Below are 20,888 nucleotides of genomic sequence, written 5' to 3'. Positions count from 1 at the left end.
ATACAGTAGATATTAACAAGTATTTTATAATATCAGGAAAACAATATCAGTATGTCTTAAAACCTTGGAATCATATGGAAACTTTTTTATTCAGTTTAGGGAAAAATGTATTATTGATAAAAACTTGCACGTCCTAAAACTCAAAATGAAAGAATCAGATGTCAAATATTATGAGTCGTATACCAAGTATGTTAAAAAATATTAATTCTTCTCAAGAGTTATATACCTTCATTTTTAAAGTACTTTCATATAAACATGAACGTGGTTTTTAATTTTTCTCGACTTTTAATAATAAAATGTTTCGATATTGTCAATAATGAAAGTACTTCTTGAGAACAAGAAATAATAAATATCTTTTTTTCCTAAAATTTTAATTTTACTATCATAGTTTGAAAACAATTAACATTCAAATATACTTATTTACTTTGTTTTGAAATATGATCTAATTAGTGATGTTTTAAACTTTCTAATCCTGTCCGTTTATCAGCTTTTACCTATTGTTCCTAGGCAGATGGCCCTCAACTATTTATATGTTGGAAATTCCCTATCATTTTATTAAGATATATGTATACCAAATTCCATGCCAATCCAATGGATTCTTTAAAATTCGGAGGTTTTGCAATATTTTACCTGGGGTGAATGGGTTAGATCTGGAAAGAAATTCTGTATATCAACTTCAAATAGTTTATTTCGCATTAGTTCTGAAAATATCATTCTTTTACAAATTGCAAAAAATAATTTACATGTGAATTATCACTGCTAATTTTATTATGTATTTTCTATTTTGTTGTTTTTTTTTGTAGTGTATTAATAATTAAATAATTTTTAAGAAACCTCTTCACTATTTTTATTAATCAATTTTTAGCGTTTTATCCGAAGTAAAATCATAATTCCAAAATAGACATTACAATCGCGTTAAAATTATTTGTTAAAATGCTGAATACTACCCTTAAATCGTTGTCTATTACGCCAGCCAAGCGACTCAAATTTATTTTTCAATCTTGGCAAAAATTTCAATAAATGTCGCCACCGTCCAGCCAGTTAGTACTTAGACTTGAGGGGCAAAGAGGTGTAAGTGGGCGGAGTTTAACACTGAATTCGGTTTTACCTAAAGGTGAGGTATCTTTGTAGTTATTAATCAATGCCTAAACCCAAAAAAGAATAGAACCCAAGAAGCGGAAGAGAAACGCTAATACAGGCAAAAAATCCAGAAGACTATAGGAAAATGATCCACATAATAGAGGACTACAATGCAAGAAAACCAATACAGTGGATAGCATTTGCCTTAGACGAAGACGTAAAAGAACAAAAAATAGTAGTAAGAGGGCTACCGACTAACACAAAAGAAGAAGAGATACTTAAAGATCTGAACGACGACTACGAGATAGTAGGAAAGGATGTAAAGAACATGACATCGAGGAAAAAGGACAAAAGAAGCCTGCCAATGTTCATAATCACAATAAACAGAGAAGACCTGAAGAAAGCACTGAAAATCACAAACATAGGACATATGAAAGTGACAGTAGAAGAATTGAGGAAACCCACAGGTCCTACTCAGTGCTACAACTGCCAAGGGTACCACCACGCGCAGTCAGCATGCCATAAGGACCCCAAATGCGTGAAATGTGGAGACGACCACACAAGCAAACTGTGCAAACGACCAAGAAAAGAGAAGGCAACATGCGCTAACTGCCAAGGAGAGCATCCAGCCAACTTCAGAGGATGTCCACGATTCCCAACTTGGCAACAAAGGCCACAACAGAGACAGCAGAACACGAATGCACCACAAAGGAACGAGAGAACAACAGGTACCACATACGCACAAGCGATGAAAAAAAGCACAGAAAACCCAATGATGACATCCATACTTCAACAAACAGATCTAAAAGAAATGCTGAAAGACGTAGTAACGTCATTAGTATACAACGCGATCAGTGAAATGAGGTTAGCACTGAACTAAGAAGAACCAATTTGGGATTCTTGAGGATAGGCTCCTGGAATTCAGGAGGAATAAGGACCAACCAAAACATCTTGGACGAACTGGTCAACAGGTATGAAATGGACGTAGTAGCCCTACAAGAAACAAAAATTACAAACAACATCAACTTGAAGTTTCCAGGCTACGACGTTTACAGAAACGACAATATAGGCAGATCGGGTGGCACAGCTATCCTAGTAAAAAGAGGTATAAAACATACTAGGATACCAACACCACAACTAGTTAACATGGAAGCCACTACAGTGAGGATACAAATGGAACAAGGAGAAATCAGAATTACCTCTGCATACGTTAGACCACTAGACCCACTGTCAAATGACGATCTGAACGCGTTTCTCGACATTGACGAACCTGCTATAATAATAGGAGACCTAAACGCAAGATCCCCAAATTGGAACGACAGAGCTACGAACAGAAACGGAAGAATTCTGAATCAATACACAGAAAATAGAGATGACATAGAGGCAATGGGACCAATTGAACCAACCAATTATCCACCTAACGGACTTCCTACACACATAGACATAGTAGTTGCAAGAAACATCGATATGCAAACAGAACTACAAACAATAAATGAAGGTACAGTAGGCCACAACCCGATACTACTAGAAATAGGAACGTGGGAAGAAGAAACCGTCACAAAAAGAACAAAAAAGAGGACAAAATGGACAAACTTCAAAAGACTAGTTAGCCAAGGGATAAACACCGTTCCTGTAATAAATAGTCCGAGAGACATCGACGAAAAAGTCCTAGAGTTGGAAAGGATAATTCAAGAAGCGCTAAGAAACAGCACAACAGAAGAAGAAACCGAAATACAGACAGGAAGGTTCAAAAATATCACCCAAGAAATAAAAGACATGATTCGGGAAAAGAATAGAGCCAGACAAAGAGCCAGAAGAACAGGACGACAAGCCGATAAAGAAAGAGCAAACATATTAATAAGAGAAGTCAAAACCGCACTAAATGAACACCGAAGTGAAACGTGGAACAATTATATACGAGAGATGGATGAAGGTGCACCAAATATGCAAAACATTTGGAAACTACAGAGAATACTAAGAAATGACAGAAAACCCATCCCACCACTACACGGACAAAACGGTATAGTGTATACTATAGAAGAAAAATTAGAAGTAATGAAGTCCACCCTAGAAAGAGAATGTATGCTAAACTACAGACAAGAAGAGGACGTGGACTTCTTAGAAGAGGTAGAAAACCAAAGAAATAGGCCAGATGAGCCAGAAGAAGACATCCCTCCAACATCACCAGCAGAGATAAATGTACACATTAAAAAATGTTCACCAAAAAAAGCTCCAGGCCCAGATAACATCACGAACAGAGCTTTAAAATATCTACCTGCGAGGGCTATAGTATACCTAACAAATATAATAAACGGCATACTAAGATTCAAAAAATTCCCGAATCAATGGAAAGAAGCCCATGTCATAATGATACCTAAACCTGGCAAAGACAGCACATTTCCGCAAAACTACAGGCCGATAAGCTTACTTCCAGCAATCAGTAAGATAACAGAAAGAATTATCCTAAGCCGCTTACAAGCCGAAACGAACAGGCTAGAAATCATCCCTGAAGCTCAGTTCGGTTTCAGAGCAGAACACTCCAGCGAGCTACAAGTACTCAGAGTAACAGAGTACATAGCAGCTGGACTAAATGATAAGCAATACGTAGGGACAGCATTCCTGGATGTAAGTAAAGCATTCGACAGAGTCTGGCATAAAGGACTAATATACAAAATGCGTGAATATGGATACGGTGAGGCAATGACACAGCTGATCTCTTCGTACCTGAGCGGCAGGAGATTCAGGGTTCGGATAGGACAAAACCTGTCAGAACTCGGAACTCCAGAAGCGGGGGTTCCACAGGGAGCAGTACTGTCACCCTTGTTGTATACAATATTCACTGCAGACGTACCTAGGTCACACGGTACTATGCTAGGCCTTTATGCTGACGATACAGCAATAGCGGCCAAACACAGAAACATCGAAACAACAGTAGAGAACCTACAATCCGCACTAGAAGACGTAGAAGAATGGTGTACAAAATGGAAGATAGCCATAAATGCGGACAAAACACAAGCGGTAATGTTTAAAAAGAGAAGACAACAGCCAGGTGAACAGCTAAGACTACTAGACAATCCAATCGAGTGGAAAGATGAGGCAAAATACCTAGGAGTCACATTAGACAAAGGCCTTACCTTCAACAAACATGCCGAAAAAACAATAAACAAAGTCAACGCTGCAAGAGCATCGGTAAGAGGACTCATAGGTAGAAAAAGTAAACTAAAAGTAAAAACGAAGATACGACTAATAAACAGCCTAATTATTCCGATAATAACTTACGCATCTCTCGCATGGGGGCAAGTATGCACAACAACGAAAAAGAAAATCCAAGCGGCACACAACAGAAGCCTAAGGGAAGCAGTAGACGTACCCAGATACGTAGCAGAAAGGTTCCTATACAGAGAACTACAACAAATCAGAGTGATCGACACCATCAAAGAAAGAGCAAGGACAATATTCCCGGAACTAGAGAACCATCCAAGTCCAATACTGCGAGAGATGCTAAGGTACGACGCTTTCCACCGATGGAAACACAGAAGACCGAAACAACAGATAGCTGAATAGGTACAAAAACGACAAAACAGACGGTTCGTAGCTCAACAAAACACAAGAGACAAAACAAAGGTAACAATTTTAGACATATTTATTAAATTAAATAATAGTAATGGGACCAGACCTTAAGTCTGGGACCCAAGCAAGCAAAAACAGTACCGCGGACAAATCACTAGTAGATAAAGGCTTAAAGCGCATCACGCTGGCCTAGTTTTTCAAACCGAATAGGACACCACATTAGAATCTTATTACCCAGGATTTTAATGTGAAGAGCATTTGGCTGATAGTTGTGCCCCCATCGCGCATCAGCGTGCTATGGGGGGGAAAGGGATGGCCTGGAGCATTGGAGCGAGGTGGAGTGACTCCTGTCAGTGACACGAGTTAAAACAACTCGCTCCAATGAATTGTTACACCCGAACGTAATTAATAAAGGGTGAACAAGTCTCACGGGTCGGGTTTAATCATAATGCTTGCTTGCTTGCAAAAAAGAATATCCCCGTTCCGTGAAGAGGCGAAAAAGCCTAAACGCGGTTATCATAACATGTCCTGACTGAACAATCCCGTTTAGAAAAGTAAATATTCTTCAAAATAAGAATAGAACAGCAGCACCAGATAATATGGAACTATCTCTGGAGAAAAAAGAAAAAATATCTCCAAAGAAGAGCTTAAGTTTGTAAAACCAGAATATGGATATTTTTATGAACCAGTCTTAAGAAAAATGTATCATTAAACTATTATCATCTTATATTAAGCAACAATATCAGGTTACCTGGTTAGATAAGTTTTTTTTTAATACATTACTTCTATAAGACAGTAGTTGTTTTAATTTATCTAGAATTTTACAGTGGATGAAGGTGTTATGTACTGTTTTTCTCAAATTTTGTTTAGACATAATTTTTTTTGTTGATAATTTTTTCCATAAATAACATATTTCATATATTAGTAACGACAAAGAGAAGATCTTATCTAATAAAATTACATGTGAGAAAATTTTACCATAAAAAACTTTAACCTTAATTTTCTCAAAATTTGAGTTTTGTAACAGAGCACCTGCACCTGCATTCACTCGTGTCTTCAATTGAGGACTTTATACGGGATGCAGGTTATATGGGTGGGGTGATGTGATGTGATATTTTTTTAATAATACAAAATAGGTAATAGTAACTAATTTAGATATATTTAAATATACATTTATAATATATTATGCCATTTATTCCTAGTACACTTTTATTTAATTTTGTTTCAAAGATGGTAAACTGTGTTGGTATTATTTAGCTTAACTTCCTATTGGACGGATCATTATCCTTGATCCGGATAAGTTGTATTCTTTTGTTCGGAATCCTTGCCAGTTAATTCCGTGATATTTTATCGCATCAGGGACAATAACAGTTGAATACTTTCCGTTCAGACAACTTGTGAAGCAACTTTTATACCACCATCCTCCCTCTAAAAAACAAGCAAAATATAAATAATGGTTGTTCAAAACTCACCACATAATCTTATCCAAAAATGTCATAGTCATAATAGTGCGGCAGATTCGTGCAAATATTATAAGAATTGTGCATATAACGATAGAAGCATATAATTTGGACCACATATTCTACACATTTCATATAAACGTTCAAATTTAGAAGGTAGGCCATCTCAGATTTTGCCTTTTACAAAAATAGCGGAGATTCAAAACGGCGACTATACATATGTGGCTAAGAAACTATACATATGTTGGCTACACCAAAGAAACATGAAACGAAAAACATGAAACATGAAACGAAAAACATGTTTCATGAAAAGAAAACACTGCTAAACAAATCTCAAAGTCCGCCTACCAATGAAACGAGTGTGATTCATGCTCATGACACATTTTTATTTTAGGAGAGTTTCATAAATGGCCGGACGTATATTTGTTTAGCAGTGGTTTATTTCCATGAAACGTAATTTACGTTTCATGTTTCTTTGATGTGCGGCTGGGCTAATAGAACGATAACTTTTGAACGAGACTTCAGATTTTAACCAAATTTGGTATATAGGTTCTTTTTTTGATATGTAAGATCAAGGTCTTGAACCGAAAGAATAGGTTTACCAGAAATTGTGTTTTCCTGGTTTTATGTAAAAATAAGTTGTATTTTAATTCAATTCTTTCACCCTGTATGTATTAATTTTTCAAAAAGTTAAGACGGCCATTAAAAGAGCGTAAAAATATTTTAAACTTTTTAGTGATGTTAATTACCATTTAATAAATGCAAAACGCACATGCACCTATAAATAATATAAGAATTATTGTGCATTTAATGGTAGAAGCATACAGTGCTAGTCAAAAGTCCGTACCCCCCTCTTATCTTTTGAACGGCTATACCTATAGTAGTGAAATTTGGACGAAGGAAATAAACGGACGTAAGCTCCTTAACTAGTCATGAGAGGTGACGTAATAGTGACAGATGACGTTACAGAGCCACTGTGACCGATAATTTTAAATGGGACCTTATGGCAAGTGATACCTCGTTTGAAAGGTCTTCAAAATACCTATTCAGTCATACTAATTTTTTTGGGTTTAAGTTGATTTTGATTTTGGTGAATATATTAAATAAATATAATATTGTAGTTTCGCATTTAATTAATAAAAATTCAAATGTCCGCCTGTTTTTTTTTGTCAAAAAAGTTGACGTTTTTCAATTCTCTAGTAGTTTTTATGTCAACGTCAACCTTTTTGACAAGTAATCATGGGCGGTATTTTTAATTTTTATTAATTAAATGCGAAACTACAATTTTATATTTATTTATTTATTTATTTATATCAAAATTAGCTTAAATTCAAACAAAATTAGTATGACTGAATAGGTATTTTCAATACCTTTCAAACCAGGTATCACTTGCCATAAGGTCTCATTTAAAATTATCTGTCACAGTGGCGCTGTAAAGTCATCTGTCACTATTACGTCACCTGTCATGACTAGTTAAGAAGCTTACGTCCGTTTATTTCCTCCCTCCAAATTTCACTATTATAGGTATAACCGTTCAAAAGATACGAGGGGGGTACGGACTTTTGACTAACACTGTATAATTTGGACCACATATACTACACATATTAGGGGAAAGGAGGGCAAGATGGAAGGATAGGGCAAGATGGAAATTACCTATAAAACCCGAACTGCGCAATGAAGAGCCCGGATCCACACTCACACAGATGCAGGCGAACCTCTTCCATTTACAAACAACGGCTCAGTCAGTTCAGGTCAGCTAATGAGTGTACACGCTTCCTTCTTATTTTCGCAGTTAAATATTACGCAATTATTGAATTTTTGTGATACGATTATTTAAACAAGGTGTATAATATTATTATTATGCATTTATACAAAGTATCTGTTAGGTACAGGTTATCTGAATTGATATTTAAATAAGGGAAATAATAAAGCATTTTTAAAATATTGATATTATTATTGGAAAGGGGCATATGGGCAAGATGGAAAATTGCAACTTAGGGCAAGTTGGAAGATAATAGTTGGGCAAAAATAAAAGCAAGGAAATAGGAACCTGCGAGAATAAAAGAAAGGGTAAATGAAAAGGGACAAAAACAGAAAAAGTTAAAAATATTGTACAACATTTAGAACAGTCTTCACAAAATGATGGTGTTCTGTGTATGTGGTGAACGTTATGTGGAACCGCCCACAGAGGACTGGGTACAATATCCTGTATGTAATGGTTGGGCACATGAATTGTGCACCGACACAGAAGATAGCAGTTTTATGTGTGTAAACTGTAAAATGTAGTGCTTTCCTCTACATTCCATCTTGCCCGAACAAGCTTTCCATCCTGCCCTCAGGGTAAGGGCAAGATGGAATTTTTGACATTATTTTTTAATTACTCATAGAAAAAATTCTATTTATTATGAATAATATTTAATGGCTGACTTTTGTAACTGTATAAGGGCTCTTTCAAGAATGACTAAAATGAAAGTTTTGTATTACGTTGTATTATTTTTTTACATATTATAAAGTTAAGCCTTCCGTCTTGCCCTCCCTTCCCCTATAGAGGTTCAAATTTAGATACGAGGCCATCTCAGTTTTTGTTCCTTTCACAAAAATGGCAGGCATTCAAAATGGCGACTATACATATGTGACTAATAGCACGATAACTTTTGAACGAGATAACAGATTTCAACCAAATTTGGTATATAGGTTGTTTTTTTGATGAAAAATATGGAGGAGTCAAACCGGAAGAATCGGTATACCAGAATTTGTGTTTGTATTATTTTATTTTATGTAAAAATATGTTGTGTCTCGTTCAATTCGTTCACCATTCGCTAATTTTTCAAAAAGGTAATACCGGCGTTGAAAAGAGCGTAAAAATATTTTTTAGGAAATATTTTGAACTCTATAGTTATATTAATTACAATTTAATAAATGCAATTAATGGTCGAAGCATATAATTTGGACCACACGAACTACACATACAAACATTCAAATTTAGATATGAGGGCATCTCAGATTTAGTCTTTTACAAAAATGGCGGGCATTCAAAATGAATCTGCCGCCCACATAGGTACATGTGAACATACGTTATGCATTTATTAAATGGTAATTAACACAACTAAAAAGTTGAAAATATTTACTAAAAACTATATTTACACTCTTTTCAATGGCTGCATTAACTTTTTAAAAATTTATATATACAGGGTGAAAGAATTGAATAAGAACAACATATATTTATATAATAAAACAGTAAAGAGACAAATTCTTTTGGACCGATTCTTCCGGTTTAAGACCTCGATATTTTCATAAAAAAAAAACAACCTATATACCAAATTTGGTTCAAATCTGACGTCTAGTTCAAAAGTTATCGTGCTATTAGTCACATATGTACATTTGCCAATTTGAATGCCCGCCATTTTTGTAAAAGGAACAAAACTGAGATGGCATCGTATCTAAATTTGAACCTTTATATGTGTAGTATATGTGGTCCAAATTATACGCTCCTACCATTAAATGCACAATAATTCTTATAATATTTGCACGAATCTGCCACATATAGGTACATGCGAAGATACGTTTTGCATTTATTAAATGGTAATTAACAAAACTAAAAGGTTAAAAATATTTCTTAAAAAATATTTTTACGCTCTTTTCAATGGCGGTATTAACTTTTTGAAAAATTAATACATACAGGGTGAACGAATTGAAAAAGAAACAGCATATTTTTAGATATAAACCAGTAAAAACACAACTTCTGGTAAACCGATTTTTCTGGTTCAAGACGTCGATCTTGTACATAAAAAAAAGAACCTATATACCAAATTTGGTTAAAATCTAAAGTCTCGTTCAAAAGTTATCGTGCTATTACACCGAGAGAACAATTTCTTTTCTCCTAAAACACCGATTTCTTTGAGCAATATTTCTTAAAAGTTAACATATCCTATAACTTAAACACACCGGTTCACATATAAAGAAACGAGTTTTTTAAACACACCTCAATAATTTCTTACAGATAATTTCTTCAATACTAAGAAATGCATTAATGGTTACATTTAATTTTCTTATCCTAAAGTTTTTATTTCTTAAATTGAAAACTACAAATATTTTGCAGTATAAGAAATATAGTGTTAAGTTAATCCATATTTATATTTGTGAACAAGAAATTTTCTTGCAATCAAATAAATATTTTAAACCACAAGAAATAATTCTTCAGAAATACCCTCTGTAGTAACTGTGGTTATAAAATAAAAACTTTGTCGTTAATGTCGAAATGTTACTTGGAAAGAGATTTTCTTCCGCAAAAGAATTGCGCAGATTAACTATTTATGATTTAGTCGTCAGTGTTTGTCAAGATGGCGTGATATGTTCATGTTAATAAAGATGGATGTTGGATTTATTGGTGTACTTTAAAAATTAACGGATATTTTGAAGGTACGTACATATATAGGTATTAAATAAAAGTAAATTGAGTAATTTAAGATGTAATAATAATATTGTTGCGTATCCGAATGGTTAAAATAGAAACATAATAGTATCTTTATATGCTTTTTAGGTATAATGATGGACGACTCTGAAATAAAGGAGCTTATTATTCTAACTGGGAAATATGCCACAATTTAAAGCTGGGACAGAATGATATAATATATAGCTTCCGAAAAATATTAAGAAAGGAGTTATTAACCAACTGCGGGGCCTTCCAGAAATGGTAGAACTTCATACATGTAAGTACCTTTTTAAAAATGTGTATACTTATGCATCAACTATAATAGGTTTCTTGAATGTATCGTCTTCTATAAAAATATACAATACAACGCTATATCAAACATGGCGGGTGCAACGCTGAGGATTTTTTCTGTTAATTTATTTGAGATAAAGAAATCAGTTAGTCTAAAAGAAATATATGTTTATGGTTAAGAAATGTTATTGCCGAAAACCGTGAATTAGTTAATATGTATTAAATGATTTAGATGTAAACTAATAATACTTTCCCGTAATAAAATGTCTTAATGATTAGGTATGCTGTCTCTTTTAGATTATAAAAATTAAGAAAATTACATATTATTATGTCTGCTTCAATGTTTTACATTGGCTGTATTTTCCCTCTTGTTTTAGCTAAACAATGTTTATTGTGTGACTTAATATTATACAGATAAATAATTAATATTTCAATAACAAAAAAAAAATAAACAAAGATGTATAGGTTAAATAATGCCATGTTTGAACTAAATATGATTGATTATTATTAGTATTAATAGTTCTTATGTGGGGCCGTGTATTTGTTTTTTTTGCATTTCCTAAATTTGTCAAAATAAATATCTATATCTTTATAAAAAAATTTTATTAAAGTAAGTTTACTCTTTCTACATAATGATTTTGTTTTAGTGAATTGCTGGTGTACAAAGTGCTATTAACAAAAGAAGGAAAATTTGAGGAAGTTGGATTTGCCTCTCCATCCCTTTATTGTTGTGTAGAAGTCAGTGGTTTAAGAGTGGAGAAAATATTTGTATGTAATAATAACGTTTTATATCTTGTTTTATTAATAAATAATGATTTTACCTTAACACAATGATTTATTTCGCCGTATGTAATATCACTTTATTTTCAAGAAATACTTAAAACTTAAACTCTAAATATACGTTTATCTCTGCGAAATATATTTCTTAACATTAAATAAATTAATTATTAATAGTAAAATAATAATATTCCTTACTAAGAAATATTATTGCTCAGAAAGAATAGTTTTCTAATGTGTAGAAAATATATTTTTATGAGTAATAAAATTAATTAACATCAAGTGTAATTTCTTTCTGATAAATGGATTTGAAGTTTGCCAGAAAGTGATAGTTCAATCATGTTTAAGATATATTTCTTTGGCTGTAGTAGAATTTATTTGAAATATTTTAGAAAATTATATCTTACATACAAAGATATATTTCTTAGGCAATATGCCAAGTCGATCTTTCTTAAATATTAATAAAGTTTCTTTATGTCAAGAATTTTTTTCTCTCGATGTAGTCACATAAGTATAGTCGCCATTTTTAATCCCGCCATTTTTGTAAAAGGCAAAATCTGAGATGGCCTCCCATCTAGATTTGAACATTTATATGTGTGGAATATGTGGTCGAAATTATATGCTTCTATCATTAAATTCACAATTGTTTCACATATCGGCTCCACTATAAGGTAATCGTAATGCTAGTCACGAGGTACAAATAATAGTATATTGTGCAACAAGTGCAGAAAGGTACTAATTTCTCACGAGTTTGAAAAGTTGCGGTACGAGCGCAAGCGAGTGCCGCAATTCAAACGAGTGAGAAATTACCTTTCTGCACGTGTTTCACACTATACTTTTTCTACAAGCACAGTTTTTCCTAAAAATAAAAATTACAATTTCCAAACTACGATTAATTATAGTAGGTACCTATGTGATAAATTTTAAACTGTATTTAATTAATACCTACTAATCAATTTAAATTCCTTATAGCTAAATAAATTGCACAGAAATCAGTTAAAAAATTAATGCACTGCCTTAATTTGTTTAAATTTAAACAATTATTACACATTATTGACATTATATTTATGCAGTCACGGATTTACACAAAACCTACTTCATTCGACGTCTCTTGCACAGGTTGCTAAATCCTTATTGGTTATTTGATAATTATAAAATGTTTAATAAGAATAAAATTGTAAAATAAAACAGTTGTAACATCCATAATTTAGTTTCTATGCTATAGTTAAATATAATAATTGTCTTATAGGTTATATATTTGTCTAAAGTTTAACCACGGATGTAAACAGAATATAACGTTACTCAGAATGCGGTAGTCCACGGATGTAAACAGAATATAACGTTACTCAGAATGAGGCAGTCAACTGTGCAGAAAAGAACTTTGCGGCACAGAAACGTCACTTTGCGGCACAGAAACGTCACTTTTCTGCACACTAATGTCAAATATCTTATACTGTGAGAAAATATCAAGTTTGCTAACATAAAACCGTGCAGAAAAGTGCACTTTGAATAGTGGTTGTAGAAAAACGTATTTATTTTCCAATTAGATCTACGGTATCATGTGTAACTGGTAAGTGCAACAATACTGGCTAGGTCTAGCTTGTCTGACTGCGATCCAATATAAAGGAGAAAGAAAACAACTCGTCACTGGCTGTTTTGGATATGCAGATATTTCTACATTGTGTCCCGTTTGATGGAGCCAAAAGCTTTATTGTAATTAATAAAACACATGTGTGATGATATTCTGCAGACACACAAGATATTCTGCAGCATAATATTCAACCTTAATACCCTTAATAATTCATCTCTGTTGATGATGATATTTCCATCTCTATCCTTTAATTTCGTTATTTCTTTTTTGCCATTTGTTAATTGTCTTCTTAGAACTTTGAGGCTCTTGTGATCTTCTCAATTGTTTTTGAATTTGTTCGTTTTAATATTTTCGGTTGTCAGTTCTAATAGATTTTTGTATTCTTTTACTTATCTCCCTAATTTCATGGTGTTCTTTACTTCTATTACTTTGCATTTTTCTCTGCTCTTCCATTAATGCCCATGTTTGGGGGCTTATTCTTTTGTTATGTGATGTCTTTTGGCAGTGTATCTTCTGGCTCTCTTCTATAGCTACTATTATAATGTCATTAAGGGTGTTTACGTTTAGGTCTGTATTCTTATCGCTGTCGAGAATGCTGTTGATATGTTCTTCAAATTAATTATTAAGGGTAGTAAAAGACTCCTATACAGATCTATACAACAGCCAACAAAACCATGATGCCGCTTTAGAAGATTCAGGAAAAAGGTTAGTCAACCAAGGATCGGAATTGATGCCTGATATATCAACAGAAGAAATCAGGAACGCATTTAGAAAATGAAAAGAAATAAAGCTTTGGGAGAAGACAATATCGTTATAGAAGCCGTAAAGATTGGAGGAGATAAACTTTTAAACAACATAAAGGAATTGTTCAACTTATATCTGCACCAAAGTGAAACACCTACAAGATGGCACAGTGCACTTACCATCTTATTATACAAAAAAGGCGATCCAGCAGACCTCGAGAATTACCGGCCCATAAGCCTATTAGACCACCTCTACAAGTTATTCACAAGAATAATAACAAATAGACTTGAAACAAAATTGGATTTTTCCCAACCTAGAGAACAGGCGGGTTTTACGAAAAACTTTGGCACTAACGACCACCTACACTGCTTAAAAGGAATTAATAAAAAATCAATCGAATACAACTGACCACTGGTCCTGGCTTTCGTAGACTTTCGTAAAGCATTTGATACGATAGAAATTACCAGCATAATGAGAGAATTGGAGGAAAGTCGTATAGATTGTCGGTACTCCAAACTGATAGCAAACATATACAATAATGCAACCATGACCGTTCGACTACACAAAGATACCAAATCTATAAAAATGAAAAGAGCAATTAGACAGGGAGACACCTTATCTGCCAAACTCTTTACGGCGGTACTTGAACATTCTTTCAAACAATTGGAGTGGGACGCCAAAGGAATAAAAATATCGACGGTGAAAGGCTCTCCCACCTAAGATTCGCAGACGACATAGTTCTTATAACAGACAACTTAAAAGAGATTAGAACTGTGCTTACTGAATTAGATGCCGCCTATAAAAAAGTTGGTTTAAACGTAAATTTTGGAAGGACACAATACATGACAAACCTGGTACCAAGCGAAAATCCAAAAGTCGACGTCAACGAAATAGCATTGGTTCATGAATATAAATACTTAGTACATGAAATTGAAAGTGCCATGGACAATCAAATTGCCGAAATACAGAGAAGGATCACTTTAGCATAGGCTGCATATGGAGCTCTATCAGACATCTGCAAGAGCAACTTGCTAAATTATTTGAAAAGGAAGACGTACAACCAATGTGTGCTTCTAGTCTTGACTTACGGCGCCGAAAAATTATCGTTAACCCAGGCCAGCAACGAAACTTGTGGCCCAAAGAAGAATGGAATGGTCACTACTTAGATTGACTCTCAGAGACAGGTCAGAAACGAAGAAATCAGAAGAAGGACAGGAGTCACAGATGTCATAGAGCGAATAGAATGACTGAAGTGGAATTGGGTGGGCCATGTAGCCAGAATGAAGGACGGGAGGTGGATCCAAAAAATTACAGTGTGGAGACCTAGAGAAGAGAGAAGAACTAGAGGTAGACCACCTACACGATGAACAGACGACGTCAACATGATTACTGGGAATTGGTCTCAGAAAGCCCAAGATCCACAAAACTGGAAGGAATTAGGGGAGGCCTATGTTCAACTTTGGATGTAAAAGGCTGGATGATGATTATGATGCTGAATATTCAACTAAACTAGTCAGTTAGTTGCATTGCTAGAGAAATGGTAGGTAGAAAACTCAGAAAAGGTAAGGGTACGGGTACATGGAGAAGTGTCAAAATCGTTTTGGGTTAGTAAGGAAGTAAGGTAAGCCTGCGTGATAAGCCCAATTCTGTTTAATACCTGTGTAGAGACCAACATGCGCAAAGTAATCGTCGAACGGGAAGGAGAAATGGGCATTGGCGGCAAAATTATCAACAAATTAAGGTTTCGAGGATGGACTCTTCCAAGGATTCACCGAATCCTTGGAAGAATGGACGGAGATGACAAAGCCAGCAGAATGAGTAAGTTTTTAGTATGGCTATGGCTGGACGTACTTTAATTCGATAAACTAAAAACTAAATTATGACCATATACAATAAGAAATATCAACCAGCGAGAAATTGTTAGTTACTGATATCGAAGGTGAATTAATTTGTATGTCTGAGTTCCTCATAACCAGTTCTGGAGGATTCCATTATGAAATGCTAGTACTTAAAGGAAGCTGATAGATTCTCTAGAGATGCACTCAAATGATTTTTGGAAAAACCAACGAGTCGACCCTGAGCAAATACATGTTACAAAAAGGCCCCGAAACACTGTTATCGAAAAAATCACCACTTACTTTAGTGATGTGGTGCGTAGGGACGGTCTTGATAAGCTGACATTGTAGGAAACGGTGCAAGAATCAAGATTTTATGGTAGATTACCACATTACAAAAAAAAGTCCCATTAAACCAACACTTACCAATACTAAATGTTTTATATAACCAATTATTACTCATTGCAGAAAACGGTGAAGATATTAGATACGTGATAAGAAAGCTAAAAGAAGATTTTTATTAAGACAACCCAAGAGATTCATCTTGAAACATAATAGGTTTTTACCAGCAAAAAAGAAAATACAAATCCCCTTCTAACTTGTACCGTATTATTCCTGTACATTTCTATGATAATCTGCAAGAGGTGGTTGTTAATATTCAGGTCTTTCAAGGTTTCTCACAGCTTTCTTCTAGATATCGTGTCATATGCCTCTTCTAAGTCAACAAAAGCTAAGTGTAATTCTTTTCCTACACAAACTTTTCTGCCAGTTGTTGCAAAACAAAAAGGTTATTTAAAAGGTTATTTAAATGGGTATTTAAAAATCAAATTGTGGTTAATTATTGCCTGTAAAGATAGTAAATAATATATAATAATACAAAAAAACAGAACTGTACTCAATAAAATAAAAGAGAAGAGATATATTTACCATAATTTTTAGCACAACTGCCGGAGTTTTCATCCAGATCCATATCTGAAGTAGAAAATTTTACATTTAAATGTCCCGTTAGTCCATCGCCAGCATCTCCTGAATATCCACTAAGTACAGTCAGCTTGTATCCGTCTTTTTCAGGGCCTATAGCAAACGATGTATAATGCGCATGTCCTGTTTTCTTTTCCTTATCAATAAGTTCTATTAACAGTTCACTGGCTTCAAAACCTAAAATATTACAAGGTAGAATTGAATTTAGTCTAAAATATAATTACTCGTATTTCTGACTAAACTATTGAACACTATTATATAGCTATTATAAGAAAAGAGACAAACAATAAAACTGCACACTCAACAGATTAAAAATCAAAAACAAATATTTTTTGTTGACAATATCTAATAAACATTAGTCACCGATTTTTCAGTAATCTTGGACATGCCAAATTATTTAAAAAAGAAAACGCTCGGCAAATTCACAGTGCACACAGTTGCTAGGCCAGTTAACCGATCCTGTTTCATTGTAGATCTTATAGCATTTTTATAAGAGAAAGAAAACATAAGGATCTTTTCCCTTTTGCGACTACCACCATTAATGTGCAAAATGTTCTTGACGCTATAACCACGTTAGGAATAATGATTCCAATTTGGGATGTTTAATTTTATTGAGTAAATCTATTGGAGAAAGTTGAGGTTCACAATTCACAAATAAATAATATTCTCCTTTCATATCGCTTTATCTTCTTTATAAAACTCGCGCAATATATTAATTTTTTTTCTTAATATTCTGAATATTAATCTAAATCTCAATTTTAATATTATTATCTTCATCTCAGAATGTCCATAAAATGTTAAATAGCAAATGAATTTCAATTGCTTCTGGTCAAGTTGCTTAAAACAAAGGACATAAATGACAATATTAAATATTTCATAGAGAAATATTGCGTCGGGCTCAAAATTATCAGTCACCTCAATACTAGGCCCTATATTTCAAAATAGAAGTAAAGGTCACATTAAATATAGCTGAGTATTAACTAAACACATTATGCACATAACTAGACTCCCAACGCTAGAGGAGGTCCAAACGGCAATCCACATACAGTCCGTCTAATTTACTTACCGTTGCACGTCATTATCTACGTTAGAGATCTAAGTTGACATTGTTGCCCAATTACAAAAAAATCTTGAATTCATTTTAAATCAAATACGTCACACAATTTTTGCGGAAGTGGATTATACAGCAAAACAAATTAATATTTAATGTAAATAAATAAAAACTTTAGAAATAGAAAACAAGAATTAATTTATAATCTTACATTAAAGTACATAATAAAAACAGTAAATATAATGAAATAAACACTTATAGTAAAGAATATAAACAAATATGAAGTGTCATCACCGCAACTGTCAAATAAATGTTACCAATTTATGCCAAAATATCACCTTCGTTCGATTATAGTTACAGTGTCTTCCGAACAAATGTGCTTCATACAAACGCTTTATAATCCATTTATACAAATTAAATGAAACATATTATTGTGTATTTACGCATAATACCGCGTAGGGATAAGGATACCGACCCCGCATAGGGATAAGGCAAAGAGAATGATGATATTATTGTGTATTTCTTTGAGTTAACATTAAGAGAAATCTTTAAATTATATTATTTTTATGCGTATATATATTAAAATATGTCTAGTGGCTGTAATGTCAGTGTACTGGGCAAAGTGATTCTAAAAACGAACACACCTACCGCCTAAATATTTCGTGTTAGTGTCATGTGACGTCACGGGCTATGACGCGGATGACGTGCAACGGTAAGTAAATTAGATGGAGTATACAAAAAAGCCATAAAGCACCGGGAATAGATAAAATACCGGCAGAACGACTCAAGCAAGGAGGAAGGAATTTGACACAACAGATGTACCAGCTAATACGAGAGATATGGATAGAAGAAGAAATCCTCCAACAATGGAGGAAAAGTAGAATCTGCCCTATTCATAAAAAAGGAGACAAACTGTTGTGTCAGAATTATAGAGGCATCTCTTTACTTTTGTTCGGGATACAAAATATTCACAAAGATCTTTAATCGAAGACTTCAACCTCTCACGGAAAAATCATCGGGGAATATCAAGCAGGGTTTATATGTCTGGATCCCGCGTATAAAAAAAAAAGTTGATTAATAGCAAGCTGAAAATTTGTTAATATTTTAAGGGTGGTTAGTCATATAAACTTTGATATATAGGAACACTGGAACAGGGGCAGTTTTAATTGTGGAACAGTTTAAATATTTGGAACGGTCAGACCACGAAAACGGCACATTTATTTTGTCCGACAGAATAGACTTGAACTCTCCGACCAGGGATTAAACTGTTTTGCAAAAATCAGACTGCTATTTAGCACCTGTCATAATTCCTGTCATTTGACATATTCTACATGTTCCACTTATTAAAACGCCCATTTTGTGATAAATAGCGGTCTGATTTTTACACGAGAGTTTAATCTCTGTTCGGAGAGTTTAAGTCTATTCTGTCGGACAAAATAAATGTGCCGTTTTCGTGGTCTGACCGTTCCAAATTTTTAACCTGTTCCACAATTAAAACTGCCCCTGTTCCAGTGTTCCCATATATCAAAGTTTATCCGACTAGACACCATTAAACTATTAACAAATTTTCAGCTTGCTATTAATCAACTTTTTTTTCATACGTGGGATCCAGACCTATTAGGCAAAATAGATCTACCATTGACCAACTATTTACAGTTAAACAAATACTATCGAAAGCATGGGAATACGACATGGACGTTTATAATCTCTTTGTAGATTTTAAACAAGCCTACGATTCAATAGATAGAACAATTCTACCTAATATATTGGAAGAATTTGGCATACCATCAAAATTAATACGACTAGTGCAAATGACAATGACAGAAACAGAAACAGAAGCACAGGTATGTATTCAAGGACAGATAACTGATGCGTTTACGATAACGCAAGGACTGAAACAAGGCGACGGACTGGCTCCAACAAATCTACCCAGTTAGCAGCATACGCAGATGATATAAACATAATGAGCAGAACAAAGAATGCAGCGGAAGAAACCTACGTTGAGTTGAAACAAAGTGCAGAAGCAGTAGGGCTAGCAATAAATACAAATAAAACAAAACTATTTATACAAACCAGATCAAATAGACCGGCGCAACAACACTTTATTGACGATATAGAACATCGGAATAGATTCACGTACGTAGGAATGGATCTTGTCGCAAGCAATGAAGAAGAACCGGAAATAAATAGAAGGCTTGTGCTGGCAAATAAAGCCTATTTCGCGATGTGCCATATTCAAATCGCGAGACGTACACCGGAAAACAAAACTCCGGGTCTACAAAACAATAATCAGGTCCATAGTAAGTTATGGCTGTGAAACATGGGTGGTGACACAGAAATCTGCCAATGCATTAGATATGTTAGAAAGAAAAATATTACGTAGGATACTGGGACCAATAAGTGCAAGTAATAACTAGCGAATTAGGTATATTAAAGAAATATACGAGAAATACACTAAACTGCAGAGATTACGGTGGGTAGGGCACGTGGTCCGCATGCATGAGAATAGAATCCCCAGAAAATTGCTAAATGCAAGAATGCAGGGAAGAAGACCTGTTGGAAGACCTAAAAAGAGATCGGAAGATGAAGTCGATGAGGATGCCAGGAACTTCCTGGGAACGCGTACATGGAAAAGAACAGCGATAAATCAAAATTATTGGAGAAGCTTGTTGAAGGAGGCCAAGGCTCGATTTCGGCTGTAGTGCCATTGGATTTATGGATTATGCACATAAAGTGAGGAGCAAAAAAACGGGAAAAATTACGTTTTTGGTCTGGTCGACGCCGGGCCCCGGTAAAATTTACCGGCTGTACCCCCCTCTAGGCGGGCCTGACGACGTCGAAACATTTTCCTGTGCCTCACAAGCCAAACTCAAAGTGGCCCAGAGAAGAATGAAACGGTCAATTTGACCGACTCTCAGAGACATAGTTCACCGCCCGTCATTCGTTCTGGCCCATCTGTGATTCCTGTCCTTATTTCCTCGTTTGTAGGTCTGGTAGTCAGATAGATGGAAGCGGATTTTGCTCATGATCGGTAGTATGGACAAACTATACAAGGATAATATGTTGGATTAGTTAT

At 34.4% G+C, this 20,888-nt stretch overlaps 1 protein-coding gene across 1 annotated transcript in view; it reads right to left on the bottom strand.

The window, feature by feature from the left end:
• Positions 1-5,787: 5,787 nt before the first annotated feature.
• Positions 5,788-20,888, bottom strand: part of LOC126887984 (ficolin-2-like) — a 48,934-nt gene continuing 33,833 nt past the window's right edge. Inside the window, exons 5-6 of the mRNA XM_050655957.1 lie at positions 16,708-16,938; positions 5,788-6,078 (exon numbers count right to left, since the gene is read on the bottom strand). Coding sequence (XP_050511914.1) covers positions 5,909-6,078; positions 16,708-16,938 — 401 coding nt within the window. The 3' untranslated portion in view covers positions 5,788-5,908. The remainder of the gene's footprint in view (positions 6,079-16,707; positions 16,939-20,888) is intronic.

Source organism: Diabrotica virgifera, chromosome 7 (genome assembly GCF_917563875.1).
Source record: "Diabrotica virgifera virgifera chromosome 7, PGI_DIABVI_V3a".
In the NCBI taxonomy this organism is placed as follows: domain Eukaryota; kingdom Metazoa; phylum Arthropoda; class Insecta; order Coleoptera; family Chrysomelidae; genus Diabrotica; species Diabrotica virgifera.
Note: the sequence above shows the minus strand (reverse complement) of the source record. Positions and strands in the feature narration are given on the sequence as shown.